The sequence below is a fragment of the Epinephelus fuscoguttatus genome, linkage group LG9 (genome assembly GCF_011397635.1).
Source record: "Epinephelus fuscoguttatus linkage group LG9, E.fuscoguttatus.final_Chr_v1".
In the NCBI taxonomy this organism is placed as follows: domain Eukaryota; kingdom Metazoa; phylum Chordata; class Actinopteri; order Perciformes; family Serranidae; genus Epinephelus; species Epinephelus fuscoguttatus.
Genome location: NC_064760.1, coordinates 28,128,343 through 28,154,860, shown reverse-complemented (window position 1 = coordinate 28,154,860; position 26,518 = coordinate 28,128,343). Strand labels below are relative to the sequence as shown.

General features: G+C 44.1%; 2 protein-coding genes across 2 annotated transcripts; both read left to right on the top strand.

The window, feature by feature from the left end:
• Positions 1–1,324: 1,324 nt before the first annotated feature.
• fhdc2 (FH2 domain containing 2) lies at positions 1,325–12,458 on the top strand. Its single transcript, XM_049586366.1, has 12 exons — positions 1,325–1,521; positions 2,694–3,271; positions 3,374–3,435; positions 6,473–6,575; positions 6,827–6,912; positions 7,151–7,251; positions 7,540–7,610; positions 7,825–7,932; positions 8,282–8,352; positions 8,742–8,859; positions 9,486–9,650; positions 9,766–12,458. Exons 2-12 carry the CDS (start codon positions 2,804–2,806, stop codon positions 11,707–11,709), a joined length of 3,297 nt encoding a protein of 1,098 aa, XP_049442323.1. The 5' UTR covers positions 1,325–1,521; positions 2,694–2,803; the 3' UTR covers positions 11,710–12,458.
• Positions 12,459–14,373: 1,915 nt separating this feature from the next.
• Positions 14,374–18,143, top strand: rhogd (ras homolog gene family, member Gd). Its single transcript, XM_049585972.1, has 2 exons — positions 14,374–14,454; positions 15,104–18,143. The coding sequence occupies exon 2, from the start codon at positions 15,133–15,135 to the stop codon at positions 15,706–15,708; it is 576 nt and encodes a 191-aa protein (XP_049441929.1). The 5' UTR covers positions 14,374–14,454; positions 15,104–15,132; the 3' UTR covers positions 15,709–18,143.
• The last annotated feature ends 8,375 nt before the right edge of the window (positions 18,144–26,518 follow it).

The following is a 26,518-nucleotide window of genomic DNA, read 5'->3' as shown; positions in this document are numbered from 1 at the left end:
GAAATTTATAATCCAGCCTTCTGTCAGCATAATGATGGTCTATCACTGTTTTGGCCGATGCCCAGGTGCTTGCTCACTGCTACAGAATACAAGCACTGGAGCCTGAGCAACAGGATACTGACTGCAGTTGACTCAAAGGAAAACTTCACCGACAAAATGACCATTTGTATATGAATTAGTCATGCTGTGTCTCTGTGAAATCCTGATGGAAACTTTGTTTTTCTTGCATGCTTCTATGGGAAAACGATGAACATGTTGATTTGCTGACTGATTGGGGATCACGCAGTGAAACTATAGAAAAACTTACATAAAACTTCTGACTGGACAAATGAGAGTTGGATTATACTGCAGGAGTTGTGTGAGAGTTTGTAAAATGATGTTTTGATTCTTAAATGTGGTCCCCAATCAATCATTAAAACAATAAAAACCACTTTGCACTGCTATCAGGACAGCATCATTGCTGAAGCATGGCGTCCTCCCTCCAGTCCCCCCCCCCGTGGTTAACACCGTTAGCTCTGACAGCATTGTTGCCGTTGTTCCGCTTTGTTTACAGAGTTAGCACCACTGGCTGCTCGCTGCCAGCTTAGCAGCCTCCATGTTGAGAACCATACAGTGAAATGGTGTAATTTTCTGAATTTGTCAGACTGTCCTAGCTGTTCCGTTTTACCCACTGAGTCGTCATATCTCCGTTACTGATAACTATTAAAACAATCTTATTGGATAAATATTGTCCTAACTCACAAATGATCAATCTTATAAAATCATCGCAATGTGAAACTATATAAAACTTCAGATTGGACAGATAAAGTTGGATTATGCTGCTGGTTTGTAAAATGATGTTTTATATATAGTTTTGCTGTTAAACATGGTCCCCAATCAATCGATAAATCCATATGTTTGCCGTTTTCTGTGGAGGCATGCACGAGAAACAAAGTTTTCTTCATGAATTCAAGGTAACATGGAGCGGCTAACTAAGTTATTTCGAGGGTGAAGTGTACCTTTAATGGCCTAAGGAAGCTGTGTCACTGATTACAAGGATTTTCTACAAGTTAAACACAGAACCTGTAACGCAATTCCTCTGAAAGATTAAATCAATACAAGAATTTACTGATTGTGCTGAGGATCTTAAAACTTCTATGCAGGCTTTTTTTTTTTACACAAGGTAAACACACCAGGCATCACAACATCTCATCTAAAAGCGGAGTAAAGTAGAGCTAAGATTGAGTGTCCTCCCACCTGAAATCCCAAAATCCGCCCATGGGAAAACTGGGAGGATACCAGGCATATCAGGGAGCGGGCGCGCGCATCCGCGCGTTCCTGATGAACTGTGTGGAAGTTTCCCTGCAAGTAGGGAAAGACAAGAGGACTGCAGCGAGTGGAGCGGCTCAAGTCACCGGGATAAAGAAGATACAGGAAACCAAAAACTGGAGTTGAAGCGTCTGTTTTTTAAAGTCAATTAAACCTCGAGCTGGTGTCGGTGTGTGTGGGGTTACGTCATTGAAGTGCAGCCGTTAACGGCAGGTAAGAGAAATAACTTGAATGGGTTGTCCTGAATCAGATATGAGAGTTCATTGAACAATGTTATGTCAACTTTTAAATGAAGCTTTTAGCATTGAAGACTTTTAATATGTGGTAAACCTAAAATTCACAGGAATGAACTGCAAGTTTATCAGAACCAGTGTCTTTTGGAGTAAACCAAATGTCAACATGAAAAATGGCGTTAAATTCCTTAAATTAAAAGTTATCGTAGAAAAGTTGATGTTTTTTTGTATTTTTATTTGTTTGACAACTTTCCCCGTAACTTCTAATCTTTTCTGGAAACTCTTGAGCAGTAAGATTTATTAAATAATTTCTCGCTTGTCAAGATACAGATCTCATTTACTGATGGAGGGTGAGATCACCGTCGGAGGTTTTTTGCAGCGCGCTCGTGCGGCGCTCGGTGGAACAGCCTGGCCATCACGTGCATCCCTCAACTTTCCCAAAAGTTGTGATTCATGTCAGGAGCGCGAAAGACTAGAGGATGTGTGTTTGGCCAGATGCTAAGCCATGTCATGATTAAAGAGTTTTCCTTGCACCAGACACCTGAAACCTCTGAGTCACTCCTAATTGCATCACTAATCCTGTATAAAACCTGCTGGTGCATGTGTGCAGCCAGCTTTCAGATGTTAACCTCCCATAACGAGGGAAGGTTACTCAAAGTCATGATTTCTTCAAGTTGCAATCCTTTATTTCTCATCCTTGTAGTTATCTGTGCATCTCACCTTGCCTGTGGTGTCTCCGTGTATTCTAATTAGAAGGGAGGTGTGTGTGTGTGTGTGTGTGTGTGTGTGTGAGCAGGCGGTGAGGTGAAACTGAACAGGATGGGACAAGCTGCTCAAACAGCCCGCAGAGGGTACAGGGGGTGGAGAGCTCATCTTGTTCAGCTAGTACTTTCCCCAATATGCCTTGAACTTCCACTAAAGGTTGAACCAGGGGTTACATTTTTTTAGGTCCAACTACTTGTTGTGTCAGTCACATTGGAGTCATGCTAATGAAAGGAGAAGTAAGGCCAGGTGTTGGACACACTTAGGTGAGGTCATTGGCCTCGGTTAAAGTCGATGACATGCTGTAACAACACTCCGGGATACTGAGTCCTTGTCTCTCTTTGTGTTCAATAACATCTGAGATAAGACTTTTGTTGTCTCATTTTCTAGGCTGGAACTATCGATGGACCTTTGAACTAGAGTTCACTGGAAACTGGAAAAGACGTCACTGAGACTCCTGACCCACCGTCTCCCCTCCCTCTGAAACCCAGACAGCCTCTATGCTCATCAACCTGACCGTGGCCATCAAGGAATCTCGTGCCTTTCATGGAACACAGCCTGCCCTTCCCGCTGTCGCCCCTGACACTGTGGAAGTGACAGCCATGGAGTCGCGTCCGGTGCTGGTCGCCCCTCCGCCGCCTCCCCTAGCACCTCCACCACCGCCTCCTCCCCCTCCTCCTCCACCTCCACCTCCACCTGCGCCTTCCTCGCCCTTTAGCCGGGCGGACAGTGCCCGCCGGAGCCGGCTGAGGAAGCTGAACTGGGAGCGCATCCCCAAAGAGAGGGTGGAGGGGAAGAAGAGCGTGTGGACCGGGGCGTCCCCGGGAGAGGACGAGTTCCCCATTGACCTCCACTCTCTTGATGAGCTGTTTGGTCAGAAGGACAGTAAGCCTCAGGACAGAACCAGCACCCTGAGACGCCGGTCTGCTTTGCTGCGATGCAGATCTCCCCAGGACAGCCCGGAGGAGGTGAGATCATGAGGATGACAGTTGTAGTTTCAGCCCTTTGTAAAAACAGTGACATTTCTTGCTCTTTTCCTCCCCTTAATTGTGTCCTTTGCCTCTTTACAGATCTCCCTGTTGGACTCCAAACGTAGTATGAACATTGGGATATTTCTACGCCAGTTTAAGTTGTAAGCCTCTTTTTTACTTACTAGAGCCAAAAGAATAAGAAATGCCAACATTTGTAGGTTCTGGCTTTTGAAATGCCAGAATCTGCTGCTTTTTCTGTTTTTTTATCATTACAAAATATAAATATTTGGGCTTGAGCTGTTGGTCAAACATTTAGTAGTAGGGCTGGACGATACTGAGAAAATCAAATATAGTATTTTTGACCAAATACCTCTATCGATGATATTGTAAGGTTGACTCTTGGTGCTTTCACTCAATATTTACACAGTGAGATGATTGGGCGAGTTAAAACAGAACAGCTAGAAAAGTATGGAAAGTCCGGAAAATTACATCACTTTACCGTAATGCAGCCTTTAAAGGGGCTTTATGTAAAATTTTGATTGTATGAGTTGTCTGGACATGGAGGCGGTTGAGCTGGCAGCTAGCAGCTAATGGTTCTAACTCCGTAAACAAAGCTAAACAACAGCAACAGTGCTGTCAGAGCTAATGGTAATGGTCTAAACCAGGGGGGAACTGGAATGATGCTGCCCCAATACCAGCGCTAACTGCCATGTGATCAGAGTGTAAAGTGGTGGCGCTGAGCTAGCTACTGGGTAGTCTGAGTGGGCGGAAGTTTGCTGCAGAGATCAGCCTCTCATTGGGCGGAACGAGCCACCCGCTGAAGTCCTGCCCTACCACCTCCAGTTGTGTAGCAGTTTTCAACCGTTTTCAACACGTCCTTTACTAACTTTTGCGGTGTTTGATCTTGCGGGGATGTAGCCATTTTTCTGCCATGGTTCGCGTCCTGTAGGTGATATTTTTGTGGGCGTGTTACACCAAAACCTGTTTCACCCCAGCCAGACCTTTCTTTTCTTGAGAAAGGTCTGGTGAGTGAGACTAGCTACTGGGCTACACTCATGCACCAACATGCACACAAGGCCTCAAGTCTACCACAGCAAACCACAGAGAAGCTCGGATTACAACACACACAAAAGGAGGGTGACTTAATTCTCTGCTCAGGATGCCATCACTTCACTGTATCTTGTCCCACATCATGAATGATGTATTGCCCAGCCCTATTTACTGGGCTAAACAATTTATTGATTAATCAAGATAATAATTGGCAGACTAATCAATCGCAGCCCAAATCCTAACAACACAATGCACTTGAACAGTTTCAGCTGTCTGCCTTTTTGTCTCCATTTGCTGTGAGGTCACTACATGTCAAAACTCAAAGTAGTTTGAAGAGCAGGAAACAGAAGTGTGTACAACTGTGCCCTGGGGAGCAGTACTTCACTTGAGCTGAACTGTGAGTGTGTGGCCGTATATCAAAGTTGGAAGGGTGTCTGAGTGTGTGTCAGGAGTGTGAAGTCTCATCAGGGGAGAGGATGTCTGGTGTCAGGGAGCAGACACGACTATATGGCAGGGGACAGGTGCAGGGAAGGCTGCAGGACTGGGGATCTTGTAGGAGGGTGGTGGGCAAGTGGCCGGGTATAGCCTGAGGAGTCAGAGTTGACACCTGCTGACGCCCTTAAAGAGTGTCTAATGTTAAAGCTACCCCCTACAGAGAGAGACCCCGCTGGTGGCTTGTCATATTCATCCATCCCCTGAGGCCTGTTTAGCATGCTTGCCTGGCTCAAACAAAGCTTCACTTCTTGGGATGAATGGGGCTGTTTTAATAATCGTTAAAGCTAGGTTCCCAAATGGTGGGTCGTGGTCCAAAAGTAGGTCATGGGTTCATTCTGAATGGACCACAAGTGACTCGCACTTGTGTCAAGCTTGTAAAAAACACACTTTGTTTGGAAGTATAGCAAATTTCTGGCACAGAGATTTTATTTTGAAGTGCCATTTCCTGCTGTAAAATGTGTGACTAATGGACAGCTACTGGGCAGAGACAGCAAACTAGCTGGACAACATGGCCATGACGCGTAATGTGTCACTGTGTGGACCTTGAACTAATGACTAAGGAGAGATGTGGACCCTTTTGTTGGGCTTGTTGGAAACCTCTGGCACACTTACACACAGTTTAATGTCTGAAACACTCTGATCAGTATTTTAATGTTGAAAAAAATCGCAGAATTTGCACATAGAAGCAATGATACAAAGACATGGAAAAGAAGTGCTGAGTTGCTTTATTGTCATGCCTCCACGTGTGTGTAAAATGTTCAGAGACTAAAGAGCGGTTCTTTTGTAAACCAGATTTGTCAAGACTTGTAGGGAAAGCCATTATGCCTCTTGTGCATACAAACATTTGTCTTGTTGGGAGCTTATTTGCCTGCTCTCTTAACACAGACAGAGCTACTGTTGAACCATGGGTGTAGTTTAAACCAAATATGGGTTTGTATTGTCACTGTCTTAGTAGTCACTTCCATATCCCTTTATTCTGTAATAGTTCGGTTCAAAGGCTATTTCACTCAGCACTGTGTTTTTAATTGAACTAGTTGGGACAGATAACAAAAAATCACAATAAGAGTTTTAAACCATGTTTCCGTTTTGAAAGGGAGCTCTTCTGAAAATATTTTATCTTCAGTGTCTCCTTAGGTAAACCCTGAAGTGTTGCTGTCAAAGACTTTAATATGGATGTGAATGTTGAGTTATGAATGAAGAGAGTATGTTGGAGAAGAAAAGCCGCACACAGTAGCGTGCACATAATGGAGTACGAGCATGTGTGATGGGCTGTAACATAAAGGGGGAGGAGTGGGGATAATGGAAAACTGCTGGACAGATGTGTCACTCAGAGGAAGTAAGCCAGAGGTCAAACAGTCAGATTGGTTTCTCTTCTTTCACCTTGACATCCCAAGGCCTCTCAGACAGTTTCTCTGCATGTCTGCCTTTTATTTGCCCAGTGGATATGCCACTCTGTGTCGCCGGCGTGGCGTCAACCAACCCTCTCTCCTCGACACTTTGACTGATAAGAACAGGATAAGCCTAAACATTGTTTGATAGAAGCAAAACAAAGAGCTGCTCTTGGGTTTTCTTGGGAGGGGGTGTCAAGCTGAAAACCCCATCGCATGTTAATGATGTCATACCAAAAACATGTGTGCTGTCATTTTTCCGCAGGCCCGCGAAGGAGATAGTTGAGGATATCAGGCACGGTGCTGGGGACCGTTACGGAGCGGAGAAGCTCGCAGAGCTCTGCAAATTGCTGCCTGACAGAGAGGAGGTAAAGTGCCTTCTTTTTTTGTTGGCATACAACAGTGACAACCCCCTTCCATTCCCCTCCCTCTTCTCTTACTCATCATCTGGCTCTGATTAGGATGATCAAAAGTTTGCCATTACACCATGTCGTATGATGTGGTCTGTTTCCGGAGAAGGATCGCACTGAAAGATACTGGAATTGACTGTTAACGGCATGTAGGGGTTTTTCAATCGAATCTGCGTCCCAGATTTCACGTAGCATCTGTTCTCTCTCAGGAGTCCCGCCTGAGGAGGTTCAGTGGGGAGCGGAGCTGGCTTGGAGAGCCTGATCTTTTCCTGCTGCTGTTGGTGGAAGTCCCCAGGTACACTCTTAGTCCCAGATTGGATAATATGACCATGAACATCCCCAGTACTTTCCAACTGTTTTTTTAACACCATAACTTCTTTCACTTTTGTTTTAACGCCACACTTGTCCTGCTGACATGTTTCACCGTGTTATGACATGTGCTTGTTTAACTGGTGATTGATCAGAAGTGCTTTTTGTGTCCACCATCACTCACTCCTGTCCAATCATCCACCCTTTTTTCGTCTTTCATTTAGCTTTCGGCTTCGTCTGGATGCCATGATCCTGCAACAAGAGTTTGACCCTGCGGTGACCTCTCTGTGTGTGGCAGCCAGATGTCTGAGGGAGGCGGCCAGAGGTAAACTTAACAGCAGGGAGTTACGTACACCAGTACAATAAAGGTCCCTTTTAAATGCTCCTATTTAAGTCTACCCAGGATGCAAATGTGTTTAGCATTCAGTTAACTGATTAAGGAGGAACTTTTTGTTTTGTATAAAAGTTAAGTTCACCGGTCAGTTTTGAGTGTCAGTTCTCCAAAACAAAGTTGCTGACTCACTGTAAGGCCTTGATGTCAGCTGCATACACATTCATCCTCATTATTCTCCTGCCTTGAGGCACTATATTGAATCTCCATCTCCTCTCCTAGAACTGCTGAGCTGTCCTGAATTACACTCCATCCTTCGTTTGGTGCTGAAAGCGGGGAACTACATGAACGCTGTAAGTGCTTCTTTATTTTATTTGTTTTACTCTCTTTTCTTCAGCCCGACAAAGAGGAATCACTCCTTTTATCTGCGTACAATACACCAGCGGCAAGGGGTCTGGGTGTGTGTTCAGGGGCATCACTCTGGCTGTGCACCTGGGTTTTGTATCACTGTTTGTTTAAAGTTGTCACATGTTGTGTGTTATTCTGACCTTGTATGTGGTCTTTCAGGGTGGATATGCTGGGAATGCCGCAGGTTTTCGCATTTCATCGCTGCTCAAACTGGCTGACACCAAAGCCAACAAGCCGGGCATGAATCTGCTACATTTTGTTGCTATGGTAAGATCTGAAAAAATTAAAAAAGAACATCCTGCAATATCCAATTAGTAAGGGAAAACAGTTGTTTATGTGTCAGGCATCTCCCTTTTTAAAATGTGAACACTATTCTTTATGAAGAGGATGTACATTGTGTGGAAAAGGAGTATTAATATTGTTGATTCAAAACATTTTGGGGAAGATACTTACAGAGCAAGAAACAATTGTTTCTGACCACAAAAGTGTTTAGAGAGAACAGTAGCCTCTCTAGCCAGACTGCTCCGCCGAGCATATGATTTTGTCAACATTCGCAAATGACGTGTTGCTTCTTTTGAAACAATAGCTGGATAATCATTTGTGTTTGTCTCCGCAGGAAGCTGTGAAAAAGGACCAGAGTTTACTGTCGTTTCCCAGCCAAATAGGCCATGTTGGCCCCGCCTCCAGGTCAGTCTCTTCCCGAAACTCACATCCTACAGCGACTGTGTCTGAGGGAGTGTACAAGCCCTGCTTAATAACATCAGTGCACCCCGACAGACTACTAAAACAAACAAACTGTAATATAAATCTATTGCATTCTTGTATTACAACAAGGCGCCCAGCTGTTAGCAATAGCTAGCTGCATCAGTGAAAGTGGGTCATGACAACACTGATACTCCGAGCTCTGCAGGAAAGTTTATCTGCCAAGTGCTAAGAAATGACAACCCTTATTCTGCTTCTAAAAGTAAAGAATACCCTGCAATGTTTTTTTTTTTGTTTTGTTTTGGTGCATAGACATGCTTCACAGCTATTTCTGCACACTTCCATATATAATTGTGTTCTCTCCTTCTCTGCAGGTTAAGTGAGGAGTCCGTGCTGGAGGACTTATCCAAGTTAAAAAGCAGAGTGGTGGCCCTCAAGGCAAACATCCAGACTGAGACAGAGATTCAGCAGCATACACAACCTTTCCTAGAGGTATGAACTGTAGTCCGTAATATATAGAGAGTGCTGCAGGAATGAGTCCTAAAACACGGAAATGAGTTAGCATTTTTGTAATTTCGGTTCCCTCGTCTTAAAATCTCAAGGTCTGTGCTTAACACAAGCTTAAGACACTTTCATGTTTTGTTCTTTGATGTACTAAAATATGTCTGTAAATACCACACTTGTGAACTTTAAAGCTTCTATGTGTCCTATAAAAGGCAGTTGCTAACAAGTGGCTTCATGAGATTACAGAATGTCATCATGCCAAACATCGTTTTGCAGCCTCGTTTTAGAAGTCAAGTGATCATGGTGTAGATCATCTATAGTTTGCTTTTTACTTCTGGCAATTGCGTTTACGCTTCAAAAATCATGAAAGTGGCATTCATTTGTGAAGATTATATTGCTGAACCAAATGTGAAAGTATAAACCTTGGTTTGCCACAAAGCCTATTAGCTATCTGCAATTATCCAAAATCCCATTAGCGGTTTGTTGAGGGAACAGGAGCGACGCTAACTTCCGGATCGGCCTACAAAAAAACCATCATCCCTGCAGCACTCTATTAAAACATTATCTAATGGCTTGTTTTGAAAGATGACTGTGTAAACTATGCCTGTGTGTAGGTGGCTGAGGAGCGTCTGAAGGAGGCAGAGGATGAGGTGGAAGGCATGAGGATGTCTAGTCAGGCTCTGGTGGAGTTCTTCTGTGAAGATGACAGCACATTCAAACTTGAGGAGGCTTGTCGGGTCTTCCATTCGTTTTGCTACCGCTTCCAAAAAGCTGTCCAGGTTAGACTTGAAAAGTGATTGATATATCTTCAATACAAACATGCATATTGTCAGAAATAGTTTGAGTTAACTTTGAGAGTCACAGGCAAGTCATTTATTCTCACCTTTCTTACAGGAGAATGCAGAGCGGGAGTTGAAGGAGCAGAAACGTCTAGAGCGTCAACGTGAGATAGGGGAAAAGCGTCGCTCTCTGGCCATTTGTACGGGGCTGGACCTGGGCCTCAGCCTCGCCAGAGAGCCTCACAGTCAGGACAACCAAGATGAGCTGGAGAAACTCCTGGAGAAGAACTTGAGCTACACTTGGAGTCGACGTAGCCTGAGAAGCTCAGAGTCCCGCAGACACTCCCATCACCATAACTCACCTGGGCTCAAGAGCTTCCCTGAGCTGGGCAGCAGCCCAACGTCCTCCAGTTATCACTCCAACAGCTCCTCTGATCATGAGACTACGGCTGTGCTTTGCAGCTCCCCAGAGACTGACGGCACATGTTCCCCCATCGACCAAGACCCCGTTTTGGGCAGAGGGAGCAGGTCTCATCACACCCAGGCAACTAACCGGAGCATGGAGGCAGTTCAGGACCCGCACATTGCTACATTTGGTCACTCTCAGCATGGACCTGGCTTCACGGTCAAGCAGCACAGACGTGAGAGTATTTCTTATGTGCTGCAAGACCAATCAAAGACAACAGGACTTGAAAAAGAAGCTGAGATTTCGCATGAACATGTGGTTTCGATGACCACTGAATCTTCACCCAGTTCCTGCACAAACGCCGTTTTTGTACCAACCACTGACAAATCTGCCCTTTGTGTTAAAAACCAGACCCCAGGTCACAGACATAGGTTTGGCCAGCCGGTGACAGACAATACTTGCCCTGTTCAGAGTAAATCTAATGGCTCTTGTGTGGATGAGTCTGTACCTCACCCTCTTCATACAAGTGGAATACTTTCCCACAGTGACACCAGGACTGGATCATTAAGGTACCAGAGATCTGAGAGCCAATCACAATCATCTGTAAAAACTCCAGACAGGGTCCAGGCACAGCCACAGACGAGAGAGACGCCCACTGTCACAACAAGTGCTGTGGTGCCTTTGCCTGATGCAGGTTTAACAAAGCACTCAAACACAGAAGTGGCGTCCACACCTGCGGAGGAGAACTGGATGCCCTCCAGTCTACCAGAGTTCAGCCAGTCGCAGCCAGAGGAATACTCAGACTTGCCAAGTCCTGAGAGGGAGACAGCAAGGCCTTTCTCCCGCGTGGGTGAAACATTAGAGTGCCACACTCTGGTAAAAGGCCTCCGATCCTATGATGCCTTGTCACCCCCAACCTCCCCACTCCCACGACCCGCACCAAGCCTTTGCTCCAAGTGGAGGAAAGAGAGGGAGGGTGACCTTCTGGCGGGGACACCTCCAGGGTCTCCAACATCAAAGGAGGAGACTCGAACCGTGAAGATCCCTGTGCGTAGTGGAATAGGGGCCAAAAGGGGACTCGTGTCACGTGTGGGAACTTCCAATACTACGGGCATTCCCAGGGTGCGCTCCAAAACTGAGCCTTCAAATGGAGCCCCGAGCCCTGCTAACCCACTCACTCCCAGCCGGCTGTCTAGTCCCCGCAGCATATCCATGCGCTCATCTCCTGCCACACGGCCTGCTGCCATTCAGGCAGAGGTGAAACGCAGTAATAGCACCCGGGAGAGGACTGTTAGTGTGCCACAGACTCCGGGGAAGCCCACCTTGACCCGCAGGACCTCTGACAGATCCATACCAGAGAAAGTCTCAGGCAGCACCCAGCAGGCCTTCGTCAGAGGAAGCCCTCTCCGTGTGTCAAAACGACTTGCCCCGAACTCTGAGACTCAGGCGTCATCTCAGCCTCGCACCACCCACAGCCCGTCCTCTGCCACGGCCAAGACCATACGCACAGCTGTCATATCTGCTGCCCGAAATAAAACTGCCAAGACGACAAGCACAAGCTCCTCTCCTGTTAGCTCTAAAATACCTACAGCTTCACGGATACCTGGTCCCAAAATGCCTCGAGCTACTGCTGCTCCGCCACTGTGGAAGTGATGGGAGGGAATAAGTGCTTGTACTGCACACTTTTTTTCCCCACACTTGTCATGTCTGAATGGATTCCAGTCTAATAGAAATAGTGTGGGTGAAGAGTGCGAGTCATCAGTCAGACTTCTGGTCTTAATCAGCTCTAGGATGTCTAAATTCAACTTTTATGAAATTTGTAGGTAGTTCTGAGTGCTTAGGTTCTGTATATGTGAGAGGGAGCTGCACAGGGAGCTTAGGGGACAATGTATCTCATGTGCTTCACCCAATAGCAGAATAAATCCTACCTCTTTTTACACCCATTTGTGTCCTTTGCAGGCAGTAGGACACAACAAGACCACCTTTCCTAGAGTTCACATATAGAAGTAAAACAGTAAAACACAACCAAGTGACTTTACTCTGTGCCTAGTCCGTATAAGTATGCTTTGGAAAACTGTTTCAATCTCTAGCGTGGAAAAAAAAAAGAAGTTTTGTCCAAATGTTTTGAATGCTGTGACCCCACCGCTAAGCGATTATTGTGTTCTCACACTTGGCTGTCCCACAGTCCAAACTGAACTCGGTACAATATGAACTGTTTATCCTCTTGTTGAGAGGCCTCATTGTTCTGATGCACTTTACAAACTGAAAAAGAGGCCGCGAGGAGGTGATTACTGTAATTTTTGTCATTTTTATTTTGTATCAAAAAGATTCTATAACTTTATTGAATAGCATTGGTTGTTATTCGCTGTATTATGTGGATTTATAAAAAAGAAGATGAATAAAGGTGGTGTTCTGAATAGAAGTGTGTTTTTCTGAGATTGGGTCTCATCAGTCAAATTAAAAAGTACCTGTGTGTCCTGTTCATACACTTGCTTTCGCTTTCAAGGTCTCCACTCTTCCCCATCAACTGCTGCTCTTGCATCTTGATGTCCTCTGTCTTCTTGTCACCCTCATTTTTCTCCGTCCCTCTCGTCTGAACTCCCTCTTGCTGCATCTCTTGACACAGTCTCCCCCATCTCTGTCAGTGGCTGTCGTCATGGAAATGCTACAGACGTCCCGGGGAATCTCTTGGCAGAATAGCGGGGTGCTAGGGGTTGGGGTGGAGGGTGACTGTGGGTGTAGGGTCCCAGTGGGAATTCTCTTTTTATAGGCCGCAGTGACGCCAGAACCTCTTGGGAAAGGCAATAAACCGGTGCCTCTTTGTGTTCTCGAGTGTCCGGTTGTCGGTCAGCGCTGGCCTCTTAACCTGCCTCAGTGTATAGAGGTGACATCATCAACGGGTCTCCAGGGGTGCAGGACAGAGGAGTCTGAAGTGGTGCTGCTTTTAGCTGCCTTCGTGTATTCTGCATTGATCTGAAAGCACTGGCTTAGTGAGAATAATGACTTGTCCCGAGGTGAATAAGTGATATATGGGTTTTAGGACCACAGCTAACCAAAGAGAGGATGCGGTCCAGGAGACAGGGTTGTTTCAGGGCCTTTTGCATGTGGGGTATGTATACATACACAGTGACACACTGGCATTTAATTGCAAGAATGTGGCAAGTTCAAGATAAAGGGTGAAGACAGAGCAGTTCAGCCTCTTGGCATCCATACATTTGGAGTCATTTTGAAATGTTTACAGGCTGGTAAAATTCAACAGCGGTCTCCCTCACTTGCAGTGAGATTGACTGGAGTTTAAGTGTTTGATGGGAAGTCAGTGCGGGTTAGAGACATCTGTTTCAACAGCTCTCACTTTTGAGCAACATGTCTATACTTTTTGCAAGGTGTAATACAAGTATTATAGGTAAGTGCTAATTATTATGGTCAAGGAGTCTCATTCATTCAATATAAAGTTGTCTGAAAACATCTTTGCATTTATATAAATAAATGGTGTTTGATGCGGAAAATATCATGCTAGACTCCATTCACAAATCTAACTGTTAAATATGACCTTGTGTGCATGACTGGGGACTTTTTATGCACTGATAGGAGCAGTGGTGGAAAGTACCAAAATAAATCAGACAAATACTCCACTTAACTACAGTTTGAGGTGCATGAGTATTCCAGTTTCCAGCTACTCTGTACTTGTACATCAGGATTATTTTAATATGATTTCACTTTTCACCCCACATTTATTTGACAGCTGTGTATTTGCAGATTAAGGGTTTAAATACAAAATGTAAAATGTAAATATGAATCTGTGTTACAGATACCGAATGGTGTATGCTGTACATGTTGATGCATGTTAAAGAACACACTGAAAGAGGCCAACCTGCATTACTTTTACTTTTGTTTCAAATTACATTTTGGCTCTAATGTTTTTACTTCAGTACAAGGACCTTTACTTGTAATTGAGTTTTTCTGTGCTCAAGTATTGCCTTTTTTTACTTGAATGAAAGCTCCATACTTCCACACACCTAGGTAGCAATCACTATTTAAGATAGCAGAAGTGATACAACCTGTCCAGTTATTCTCATACTATTTTCTGGCACCAGTTACAGACATTGTTAAAGCTGAAATTCGTATTACAGTGGTATTAACTTTGACTATTTCCATGCTTGTTGTATGTTTCGTACCGTATGTTTTCAACACAGGCCACAAGGGAGTTGGAAAAAAATCACAGTAAAGCAAAACAGCTTAACAACGCCATCTAGTGTCAAGGGAACGACCATCACAAAATAAAACTGCAACTACCAGTTTGCACTGCTTCCGTACGTCGATTTTTACGTAATGGACAGCTCCCCGGATGCGGCTGTGATTGACTATACCAGGCAAAAAGAGATCGAAAGCCAAGTGGCGGTAAGTCACAAAATCCTTTAATTTTTGCTGTTATCGCTATTTGCTACCTTTGAGACACATATTAGAACAGAAGAGAATTTTTAGAGTAACTTGTAGGTGGTTATCGAGCCACGATAAGAACTTTTTGAGAAGTGGCTGGCAAATAAACTTTCAACTTGTTTGCTAACTAGCTAGCATGTTAGCTACCAAGTGCGCTAGTTCCTTAGCTTGATGCTAGCCACCGGGGGAACGCCTAGTATCATAAGTGAACAGTGCGAAATAAATAACGCTGAAATTTAGCGGCTCACTTTTGATTCACTCGTTGTCCTTTGTTCGAGGACCATTAGTTAGTTAACGTAGCTCTTTGAACTCTTCAGACTTTGGCTAGTTTTGGACGGCAGAAACTGTAGCTAACCCATGTACGTTAACATTAATTACGTCGTTGAGCTAACGTTGGCGGCGGTTAGCTCTTCGGCTAATTGGGTGGAAAAAAAAGTTGTAGTACTGTGAAAATAACTGTCACAAAGTTACTGATCGCCAACTTAACCATTGTCAGTTCAAGATTTAGAATCACACCCCTTTCACTGGGTCTGAAAATCTTAGATTAGCCTCTCAAGACACGGAGTATTGTAATTATAAGTTACCCAGGTGCTGTTTTTTCTGTTGTCAGGTGCTGCAGCCCCAGTGGTCGTAGGCAGGATGCAGACCATAAAGTGTGTGGTGGTGGGTGACGGGGCAGTCGGTAAAACCTGCCTACTTATCTCTTATACCACCAATGCCTTCCCCGAAGAGTACATTCCCACAGTGTTTGACAACTACAGCGCTCAGATGAGCGTGGATGGCCGCACTGTCAGCCTCAACTTGTGGGACACAGCAGGCCAGGAGGAGTATGACCGCCTGCGCACACTCTCCTATCCCCAGACCAACGTTTTCATCATCTGCTTTTCCATTGGCAGCCCTTCCTCCCATGCCAATGTCAGGCACAAGTGGCACCCCGAGGTGTCTCACCACTGCCCTAACGTGCCCATCCTGCTGGTGGGCACCAAGAGGGACCTGAGGGGCGATGCAGAAACAGTGAAGAAGCTGAAGGAGCAGGGCCTGGCTCCTACCACCCAGCAGCAGGGCAACGCCCTGGCCAAGCAGATTGGGGCTGTTAAATACATGGAGTGTTCTGCTTTGCTGCAGGATGGTGTAAGGGAGGTGTTTGCTGAAGCTGTGAGGGCAGTGTTGTATCCAGTCACGAAAAAGAACCCCAAGAAGTGTGTGCTGTTGTAATAAATGGTTCCCAGATTTGGACTGTGGAGAGAGATGATGGAGATCCACAGATGCAAAGGAAGGCTGAGGAACGAACGTCGTCATCTGGCTGCCTCCACACCACCTTCAGCAGTATAGACTTTGTTTTCAGCTCCTCTGTTACTCCTCTCTTCCTTATTCATCTCCTGGAGGATTTCACTCCGTTGCCATCATCACCAAAGTGACTATGCCAAAATGGGGGCAACAGACTGAATCTCCTTTATTTTTCTTACATTTTAACTTTTGATATTTACACTTTTCTCCAATTTTACATCTGTTCTAGATTTATAGCTTCTCTGCTTTGCCTTATAAAATGCTGATCATGGTTGTCACAAGCCATAATAACATCAAAACCAACCAACCAAGCTACCCTGTTTGACTGGAGAGAAGAGATCTGCCTTTGTTCAGGTGGAGAAATAATGACTACCTCATACTCTCACCTAGGTTGCATCTCATAAGTCTCAAGCAACGTCACCATCCAAATGCTTTGACTTGTCTTTTTAGATGTAATAAACAGCCAAGTAGAGGGTGAACAAGTTTTAATTTCAAGCAGCTTGAGTCCAGACATGGTGTGATGACTCCCGGACAAATGCCAGTACCCCTTAACCAATATGCACAGATTAGAGGTTAAACTCTCGAGCTGCAGCTCCCCTTGTGCTCAGTCTGGCATGTTAGAGCTGTCTGGCAGGCTGCCCTTCCAGCCTCTTGCACTGCTCTCTCACTGCCACGCATGGAAGAGCCAGTAGGCCTTTGAAGATAAGCCGGACCCATTGAAAGCAGTCGACCGTTTGCCCTCTTCAGTAATAGAGGAGCAGGTGTCATAAGGCCCTTGCCAAATTAACCCACACTGGTACAGGATTTCTTGAGCTGGCATATCAGGAAGATGAGATGTAGTACAGCTCTCCTCTGTCTACATCTTAACTCTTGAGGCTCATACCGAGTGCCATTAAAACATGCCTAAGAATTACTTTTTGACAGGGTGGGCGTCAAAGAGACTGTATTTTGTCTAATTATGTTGAATTTACTCTGTAAATGATCTTTTTTTTTTTTTTTCTCAAATGTTTTTAACCTACGAGTGCGGTTATGGCCAAAGTTGAATATATTTTTTGTAATAGCTTATGTTTATTTGATCAGTAAGATGTTTGTGTGTAATAGTTAATACTCATATTTGATAAACCAGAACTCTGTAATGCTCCCTTTGTCATTTACATTATTGCCTTACATTTAAGGTCAACAGACTATGACCACTGCCTAATTGATTCTGTTTAGCATATAATACCAGAATATGTTTTAACTGGCTTGTGCTAGGCTATATGCACCTCTTTTCCTATATTGTCTTGGTTAGTAGAATATTGTTTCATCTTGGAAGAAGCACCATGTCGTTAGCTGCCTTGTTAATTTTTCTACCATGTACCAGCAGTTTATCTACAATATGCAAGGAGCCGTTTATTTGGTCAGGTGCCTTATCTAAACCAAAGACCATAGCAGCGCTCCTTTTGTCAAACCCAAAGGTTCTCGTTTAAGTGATGCAAGTGCCACAAGACCTTTCGAATGCAGGTCAGACCATCTCTGGGTTTCACTTTTGTAATTTTTCAGAAGCTTTCTGCCTTAGTTCCTGCCAGTAAACACACTCCTTTCGCAGCCCCCTTTTTGTAAGACACAGGTGCTAAACTGACATCTTCTTTGTGCATTTGTGAATTGGAGCGCTTGTGGCCCCGCAGCTCTTAACAGATTGTGGTTTACATCCCTGCATTGCATGGTGCAGTGAAGACACGGCACTAGCACAACTTGCACATATGGTTAGCAAGAGCTGCGTTGGTGGAACGTGCCTTGTCACATCTGAAGATTTTTTTTTATACATTTTTATAAAATATTTTTTTAGTAATGACTGGTTGCTCATTTGTGCTTTCAGCTGCCAGTAATAACAGCAACCCTTTGACTATAGTTATTTTCATTTACTCACTCAAGCGGGGTGTATTATAAAGTCAACCTAGATTGTGGCCTGTGTAAAGTCTAGAAAAACCGAAGCGCAACACGAGCGGGAGAATTTGACTAACAGCAGCAATGCGGTTTGAGATCTGCCAAAGGATGTGTGAGAATTTCCCAGATCGGTGTGTGGAGGGTTGAATGTAAGTGCATAATATGTCAAACTGTCAACTGTGGTGAGCTTGTTTTTTTGCCATGTCCTGATTTCACTCAGATAATGCTGTTGAAGTGGAACATACACCTGTGGGCTCTCTTGTCTGTGTCCCGGAGCTGTATGCTACCGTGTGCGTGGTACTACGCTTTTACACTGGGAACTTGATTTGTAGAAATCTGTTTGTAATTGTTTTATATATAACAAAAGCATATTTGTATAAATGAACTAACAGTGAGATGATTTTAAATTATGCCAAATAAAATGGTGGTTAAAACCATATGCTTTTTTTTTTTTTGTGATAGATTTTTTTTCCCTTGCTGTTTGTGACTTGATAAAAGACTCTGGTGTTAGACAAAATCAGCACATTACTGCACAGCTGCACGGTAACAATGGAAGAAAAAAAGGTATGCTACTGAGAACTGAGTCACACATATACACACACACACCCCAACTCGTATTTTCAGCTCAGGAAACCGCATGACGTTCCTGTAACACATACTGTTACATGGTTCACTTTCATGTTAATGGTATTTCAATTCCCATGTCCGAACACTAGATGGACACAGCCCTCTATCTCAGCTACTTGTTAACCAGAGTGAGTGCCATTCTCCTTTTTTTTCTCTTCTGTACATTTGGAGTTAATGGTCTATACCCATCCTGCTTTCAGGGCCATCATTCAACTTTGCAGACACCCACAAGTTCAATCAGTTGCAGGAGCTTAAAAAGCCAGCGTGCTGCATACTCTGAAAAATTCCCTTGACCTTTATGGGTGGTGGCTCTGACAAATGACAGATGTGTTGAACTCCGCCAAAGGCTCATTACAACATCACTGCAGCAGCGTTTAGAGCCCATTTCCTCTGCGGTTTGTATAAATGTTTTACAACCAAGACAATGCTGGATGTATGTTTACAGCGTGTAAAAGTTTTGTCACTGCCTGTGTTAAGGCTTGATATACTGTTTCAGTGAGCTCTGCCAAAAATGAATTGTAAAAATGTTCAGGAGGCACAACCGAGGAGTGTGATGGTTAAATAAGATGAGGGAGGATGAGAGACTGTTGCTGTCTGCAATGCGCTTAACTAAGGCAGGTGGATTAATGTGACTTGGGCTGGTTAAGGTGATCCGTCTTTAGGTGTGTGTACTGCAAAAGGAGTTTACTGGACATATTCCTGCTTCCTCCCTCCTCTTCACTTACAGTGGTTGAATTAGACCTCAGCCTCATTCTTTGCGCATGGATTATTTGTACTGAGCTTGATTTGATTGTTAATAATTTGGCACAAGCCTGGATTTTCCAGTTCTTCAAAGCGAGATTTAAATTATCTGAGGCTGTTGTCACAGCAACAAGACCATAATCCCAGACCTTACTCACAGTCAGTTGCATCACAACTGAGACTTTTTAGGGTGAAACCCAGACATGAAACCCATTTTCAGACTTACATACACAAGAGAGAACACAACAACTTAGTTTGAGATATTCTGACTCAACAAACTCACTATTAAAAGAAGGAACGAGAACGAAATGGCTTGTATGCATTGCATTATGATGGGAATTAATGAATATACTTTCACATGCAGGCTGCATACTGTTAGACAAAAACAATCAATTCATTATTATTTAATTATGATTATAAATTAAGGTAGAACTCTCAGGGAGGGAGTACTCAGGCTATACCGCTACCACAAGGCTTATTAGCTAAACTAGACTTTATAATCAATAATGCTGCTTAATTATTACATTGGGGGAAACCTCACCATCCAGCATAACAACATTTGCTCATAATAAATATTTGGATAACAGTAATGAAACTGTGGAAACATTAGGGGCACATTGTAAAGCACAATAGCAGCATTAGCATTGGGAACACACACAACATTAGACTCAAATTTCCCCCCAGACACATGTTAAAGGTCCTGTATGCGACATTCAGAGCATTAATATGGCAGCAAATCACTATTTGCTGCGTACAGATTTTGTGGAGTAACGGCGTCCTGAGCTGAGAGTGAAGTCACATTACCTCTGTGTGTGTTGTAACCTGAGCTTCTCTGTGGTTTGCAGAGGTGGATGAGGCACCTGAAAGGTACGCTTGAGTAAAAGTACAGAAATCTTGCCAGAAAATGACTTTGGTAGAAGTTTAAGTCACCTATTAGAATATTTCTTTTAAGTCTTTAAGTATCTGATATTTCCTGTGCTTAAAAGTTAATAGGAATTCAATAATATTCAATGTACTCAAGTACTGAAAATAAAAGTAAAAGCTGTTAATAAAAAAGCAAGAGGTCAGAATTATGTTTGTTTCTTCGTAACATGTACACCACCTTAAAAATAGAGCTTACATTACACTGGAAGAAAAACAAGGTTGTTTTTTTTTACAACTCAAAGTACAGGAAAAAAAATACGTATGTACTGCAACTAAGTATCATTACTTTGTTTAATTAGGCCACTGATGGTTTGTTGTGGTTAGCCCGTCCAGCTGTGGGTGCATGTTTGTGCATGTGTGCATCCCACTGACTGGCTTATCGCTGCTGCTTTGGCTGAGCTCATGCGGCGGTTAATGCTGATATCAGTATGGTGTCACTGCAGAAGCATAGCACCCACTCTCCAGTCCCCCCCTTGTTAACACTGTCAGTGTAGTGTCTATCTTTAGTCTGAATTATTTTCATTTTCACCTATAAATAGCGCTTTACGCATTGAGCCGGCTCGGTAACAACACCATTATATATTTTCTCAAATGGCACATTTCACAATAAAGGCTTCACTTCCTGTTCATTTGTCACGTATGTACGGTAGCCACACGGGACCAATATAAAGATTTGCAGAGGTCAGTTATACAGGAACAACGTAACCTCACATATTTAACAACTTCTTCATCATTACACTGGAACATATTTCTCTCTGTATTGTAGCAAGTCATACCATCTAACAGTATAACAAACATATCACTGATAAATGGCACTTAAGTTAGCTCTGTCAGCATTGTTGCTGTTTAGCACTGTTTATGGAGTTAGCACCATTAGCTCTTAGCCACTAGCTCATGTTGAGAACCGTGTCCAGACAACTTATACACTCTGAATTTTGCATAGAGCCCCTTTAAAATGAGTAAAAAAAACCTCTGCCATGAGTAATACTTTGTTAAACATGGTAAAAAAATGGGCGTCGCTTAGTGGATAGTGCCGGCACCCCATGCATAGAGGCAATGCCTCGCTGCAGTGGTCGCAAGCTCAACTCTGGCTTGCAACCGTTTGCTGCATGTCATCCCCCCACTCTCTCTCTCTCCCTATTTCACACTGTCCTATCCATTAAAGGCAAAAAGTCCCCCCAAAAAATCTTAAAAAAAAAAAACTCTGAAGAGGGGCTGGAAGTACATCCACTTTTTCTCCCCTCACCACTTACGTTAGGTTGACCTGTGACAAAGCAATGCTCATCAAGATAGCTAGCCTTAGAGGAATGATCGCAGAGGTTAAGCCATACGTGTCTGAGCCTCAGTCATACACAGACTCAGATGATGAGTCTGTTGTGCACCAAAATCGGTGACTAGCAGATGTATGAGATGTATCACACTAGTATGTGCAGTTAGAATCTTTTATTTGTTTATGTTGTTTACTAGCTTGCTAGATTGTAACTGGCTAATATCTTCTACGATGTTAGTCTGTGTTCTCATTGGTCTGGTTTCCTTTCCAAACCTCGCACTCTACCATGTTTGCTGTCAAAACTTTGACTAAATGTAAACTCTGTTCTGGGGTGACCTCTCGCTCACCTGGCAGATTGTGTGCCCCATATAGGCTGAGGCCTTTGCAGTGGCAGTGGTTTGATTCTGATTCATTCTCCCCCTCTCTCCCACCTTTACTGTCTATCTTAAGCTCTACTATCAGTAAAAAGGAGAATGCCCCCAAAATAATCTTAAAATAAAGCAAACTCTGCTCTGACAAGTCAGCTCTGCCCTGAAGGTATCAGGTTTATTTGCTGGCATTAGCATATTAGACAATGATTTGCTTTTGTAATAGTGACACACCTAATTTAGCTTCCCCCAGGTACGTTTAAATCTTACACTTAGGGAAAGTGCACAGGCGTCTTCCTCTTCAGTAGAGGAATGTAAATACACCTGTCTGGTGACAAACTTTGCACAGATACAAGTCACTATAGTCAAGGTCAGATATTTTCGGGGACACCAACATAAGAAAAACACATTTTTTGGGCAGAGGGGATCTCTAAGTCTCTGAGTTTTTTTGCCCTGGTGCAATGTTTGAGGCTTCCCTACACACCACCCTCATATAAATGCTGGGCATGGTTTTAAGTTTCTACCCTTATTTGCCTTTATATTGTTAAGACTGCATTGTTCGAGATGAAGTCGTCTAAGATTAACAAGTCAAACAGAACCCAGGACTCTACCTTTGAATTTGTGTTTGTGACGGACATCAAACTGAATGGGCGTTTAGTTTACGATGTGCTGTATGTGATGTGAATGTAGATGTCTTCCATGCTGCATAGTCACGCAGTGGACCTTGTGTTTGAACGTATCATTGATCGTGTAGAGCTGAGGGTAAGACAACCAGCAGATATCCTTTCTGTGAGTCATCAGCGTGGAGTGAGTGGGAGTGCTGAAGTCCGCCGGGACCTTGATCTCAGCTCTGTCTATCGCTCCTCAATCTCCCTTGTTCCTTTCCTCCCTCTCACTGCCCGTTTGATGATGTGCTGGGTAAAGCCAAAAGGCCGGGCAGCTCTCGGCACTGTTCAGTCAAGGAACCGGGGAGATTCCTCCTCTTCTTCTTGTCTAAAGATGAAAAAGCAAAAGGCCTTGATCTAAAAGACGGCCCGCAGCTAGACCGAGACTGAGAAAGCTGCAGCTCTGCATTCAAATCAAACTGTTCAAGCAGCAGGAGAGAGAAAATGAGATTGCAAAAGAACACAGAGGGGAGTGAAGGCCGTTAGCTGTGTTCGCAACAAAATAGGACTCGGAGCAGAGGAGAAAGAGTGGAGCTGAGACAGTAATAAAAAGACTGCAAATGGGCTAATAATGATTGAGTGGAATGGACTCTGAAGGAAGGAGGGAGGGCGAGGAAAGAAAAGACTGATACATAATGAAAGAATGAGAAAGGTGACCTGACCCTTACATCCAGAGGTCACATGTACTGAGTGGTTGTTTGATGACATTTTCGGAAATACCAATCCCCAGGAAACAGCGCCGGGGTCAAAAGCCAATTTGAAATAGTGACCAAATCATGTAATCACAGCTTCTGGGTCCGTCATGTGGTGCGATGGGGCCCAAAATCACTTTTCCACATAGACTGACATCGTGATAGAGATGTCTGTAAATCAAATTTTCCGAGGTATGTCAACTTCTCAGTATGAACTAGCCCTTATCTAAATCATTATGTCCTATAAGTTGTAAAATTCTTGAGGCTAATAGTTGAATCCAGGGTTATTTTTCTATACAGTCATTCATATGAGTGAGACGCAGGGTTAAAAAAAATGCTTCATGCACTTGTTCCCTGGGCCCTTAGATGCAGAGGATCCAGGTAATATTATATAAGCAAACCAAACTAATTAGTGGCTTCATGCACCATGGAGCAACTTCCATAAGAAAGAACACGGGGCTCCTCCAAAGCTTTATCCAGTTCTCTTTCTACATTCATGCTGCTGGCTGTAGCTGGTTAGCTTAGCTTTGCATAAAGACTGGAAACACATGGAAACAGCCTGACTCTGGCCAAAGGTAACAAAATACCAGCACCTCTGAAGCTGTTCAACCCAGGCCCCCTGGATGTGTATTGACTTTGAAGCCAATTTCCTTGTTGGCCAAACAGTTAAATTATAAACTCCATGTTTGTCACATGGCGCTATTGACCCACATTAATCCTATAGAAAGAGACGTCATGAAATAAGTGGATACATTTTTATGAGCGTCACAACCCCTGCAAAATGACTTGTTTCACTGTTGGGATTTGATTCATTTGGCCACTTGAAAAGTCTTGAGGAGCAGCGTGATCAAATCATTTTATCACCCTTCAAGTTAGCGGAGCGCTAAACCAGAAGTTAGCCGCTCTATTGCTCTATTGGCCCAGTGATGCAGAAGATCCAGTTAATTTTAAACCCGAGAAGTCGAACCCTTTATGGCTTCATGTGCCATTGAGCAACTTTCATAAGAATGAACGCTCAACCTTTGTCCCCTTTAAGCGTGGTGGCCTTGTGGGTAACCTTTGGGGGTGTGAAGTGTGCTTCATTGTGTACATGCAGAGAAGCAGCTCTCTTGGGGTGTCATGGTGAAGACGCCAGGCAGCAAAGAGTGATGACAGTCAGCAGAATTAAGTGTCTCAATGAGCTCAGGGCTACTGCTAAACCTCATGAGAAGGCCATGTTTGTTGTTTTGTGGTGAAGACTGCAAAAAAGCCATTGTGGGTGAACGGCACCTGAACGCCTCGCCATCCTTCCTTCTGCGGAGTGGTTTGGACTGCTACAAGCTAGTTACCAGCTAATAACGAGCCAAGCTAAAATTAATGTTAATACGCCAGTGTGTTCCCGGCTACAGTTCAGAGCCGACAAGCTGTCACTGAGAGAAAAGTCTCCAACGCCACATCCAGTTCTCTTTATACATTCGTGGTTCGGCTGAGAAAAAGCATATAACCCCCTACAACAGTACAAGCGGTCGATTTTACTCCTCAGTTCTTGTGCAAATTAAACAAGATTTAACATGTTAATTAGTGAGCTTTAGATGTGCTTTTAGGCATATTTGTTACAGAGCTGTTTCCCCCTCATGCTAAGCTAAGCTAACCAGCTGCTGCCTACAGCTTTATATTGAGCACATGGAGAAGTATTGATGTTCTCATCTAACTCTCAGCAAGAGGAGCAGATTAGCGTATTTCCTAAAATGTCAAGCTATTTCTTTAATTGAGCAGTTTATGTTTGTGTTTTCATCAATATTGCCCACAGCTCCCAGGACGGAGCGGAACATCAGGGCCTGTAGGCACTGAACTATTATGAGAGTGTAAAGAAAGGAAATGAACAGAGGAGCAGAACAGAGAGAAGAAAGGAACAGACACCCAGGTCTACTTGAGTATTAATTATGTTGGTTTGGTTTGGTTGTTTGAAACTGCTGCCTGTGAGGGAGAAGCGTTGGGAACAGAAAGTCCTCAAATGCCTTCTTCACATTCTTGCTGCTAGAACCCGTCTTCAGAGAAATCGTCCGCAGAATGAAACTGGACTGATTAGATGTCCTGTGTTATGTGGCCGTTGTTGATGCGCAATCCTTCTAAATCCACAAGAGGCTGTTCACACGCTGTCATTCACTGATGCCTGTATCACCACAGCAGGGCGAGGCCAGATGGCACGGGGTGCCAGAGCAAGTCAACTCTGACACTTCTCAGAAGCACGCTCACACCACCACGGGTTGGAGTGATGATGTGAGAAAAGGGAAGAGACACAAAAGGAGAGATGTTTGTGGGACAAGCTGTGGTTAGATGCAAGTGAAAGCAATCAATGAGCTGAGTTAGAGCCTATATAGCGGTTCTTCATTAAGATTGGATGGGACGTATGATGGACCACATGGAGAGCCTTTTGCCCTTCCCAATTACCAGCTATAACTTTGGTTTTATGCTCTGTCTGAGCTGTCATAACTCTAAAGTGACAAGACAGCGTGAAACCAAACACTGTTAAGTCTAAACAAGCCACACTTCCACAGTCCTCTCCTTTCCTTTCGTCCTCTCTCTGCCTTTGTTTTGCTTTCTGGTGCGCGTCAGTGTCAGCTATCCCTGGGATCTGTCAGCAAGAGAGCAGAACCTTTTCAAAAACTTGTCAATTCAGGCGAGCAGAGCTAAAGGTCACTCAGCAATTTAGGCTGCCCCGGTACTGAACCGACACCGAACGCTTGCCAACTCTGAATATATCTGCAAACCTCAGCCAAGATGAGCATGTGACCCGAGGGACGGATGGAGCAGTCAGACACTGTTCCACTCTAGAGTCTCGATGTTCCATTGCAACAACACATACTTTAACCATTAAGAGAGAGAGTTGGTGTTTCTGGGACTGTGGCCTCTGTGTGTGTGTCGAGACAGAACATCCTGTGCTGCCTTGGTTACTGCTCTCCTGCAGAGCTGCGCCTGCTTTGATCTCGCCTGTCTCGTCTTTGAGGAGCAGATTTTACCGTTCTGCTCACATCGAAGTAGATTGTGTGGTTTAACCAGGTGGAAAATGCTTTCCAGAGGAGAAGGGGGGTATTTTTCTTACTATCTGGGCTTGGGGTTTTTCCGTGGTCAACGGCAATCTCTTTTCACTACGGATCTCTGCTCTTTGAAATGCACATTCATTTCTCTCATAGGTTCAGTTTCATTTGTCAGGGTTTTGTTGCCAGAGAGGATGACACTGTTACGGCACTTTCAGGTGCTATAAGCTGTGAAGGAAAGAGTCCTCACAGTCCAAGAGTTAATCCAATTGTCTTTAGTCCCATGTGAGGAAAAGGGGATTGGTCTCTCTGTGTGCATGTGAGTGTGTGTGTGTTTGTGTCTGAAATGTTTATGGATTACTGAGAGGTCAGCCTCTGCAGTTGAGCCTCTTCTGGACGGAGAACACGACATTGTATTTGGCTCTCAATACATAAACTGCACCGCCTGCTCTTGGTGCAGCATGGAAGCTGCATTTCAAGGAGAAAGAAAAGAAGAAATGAAAAATGA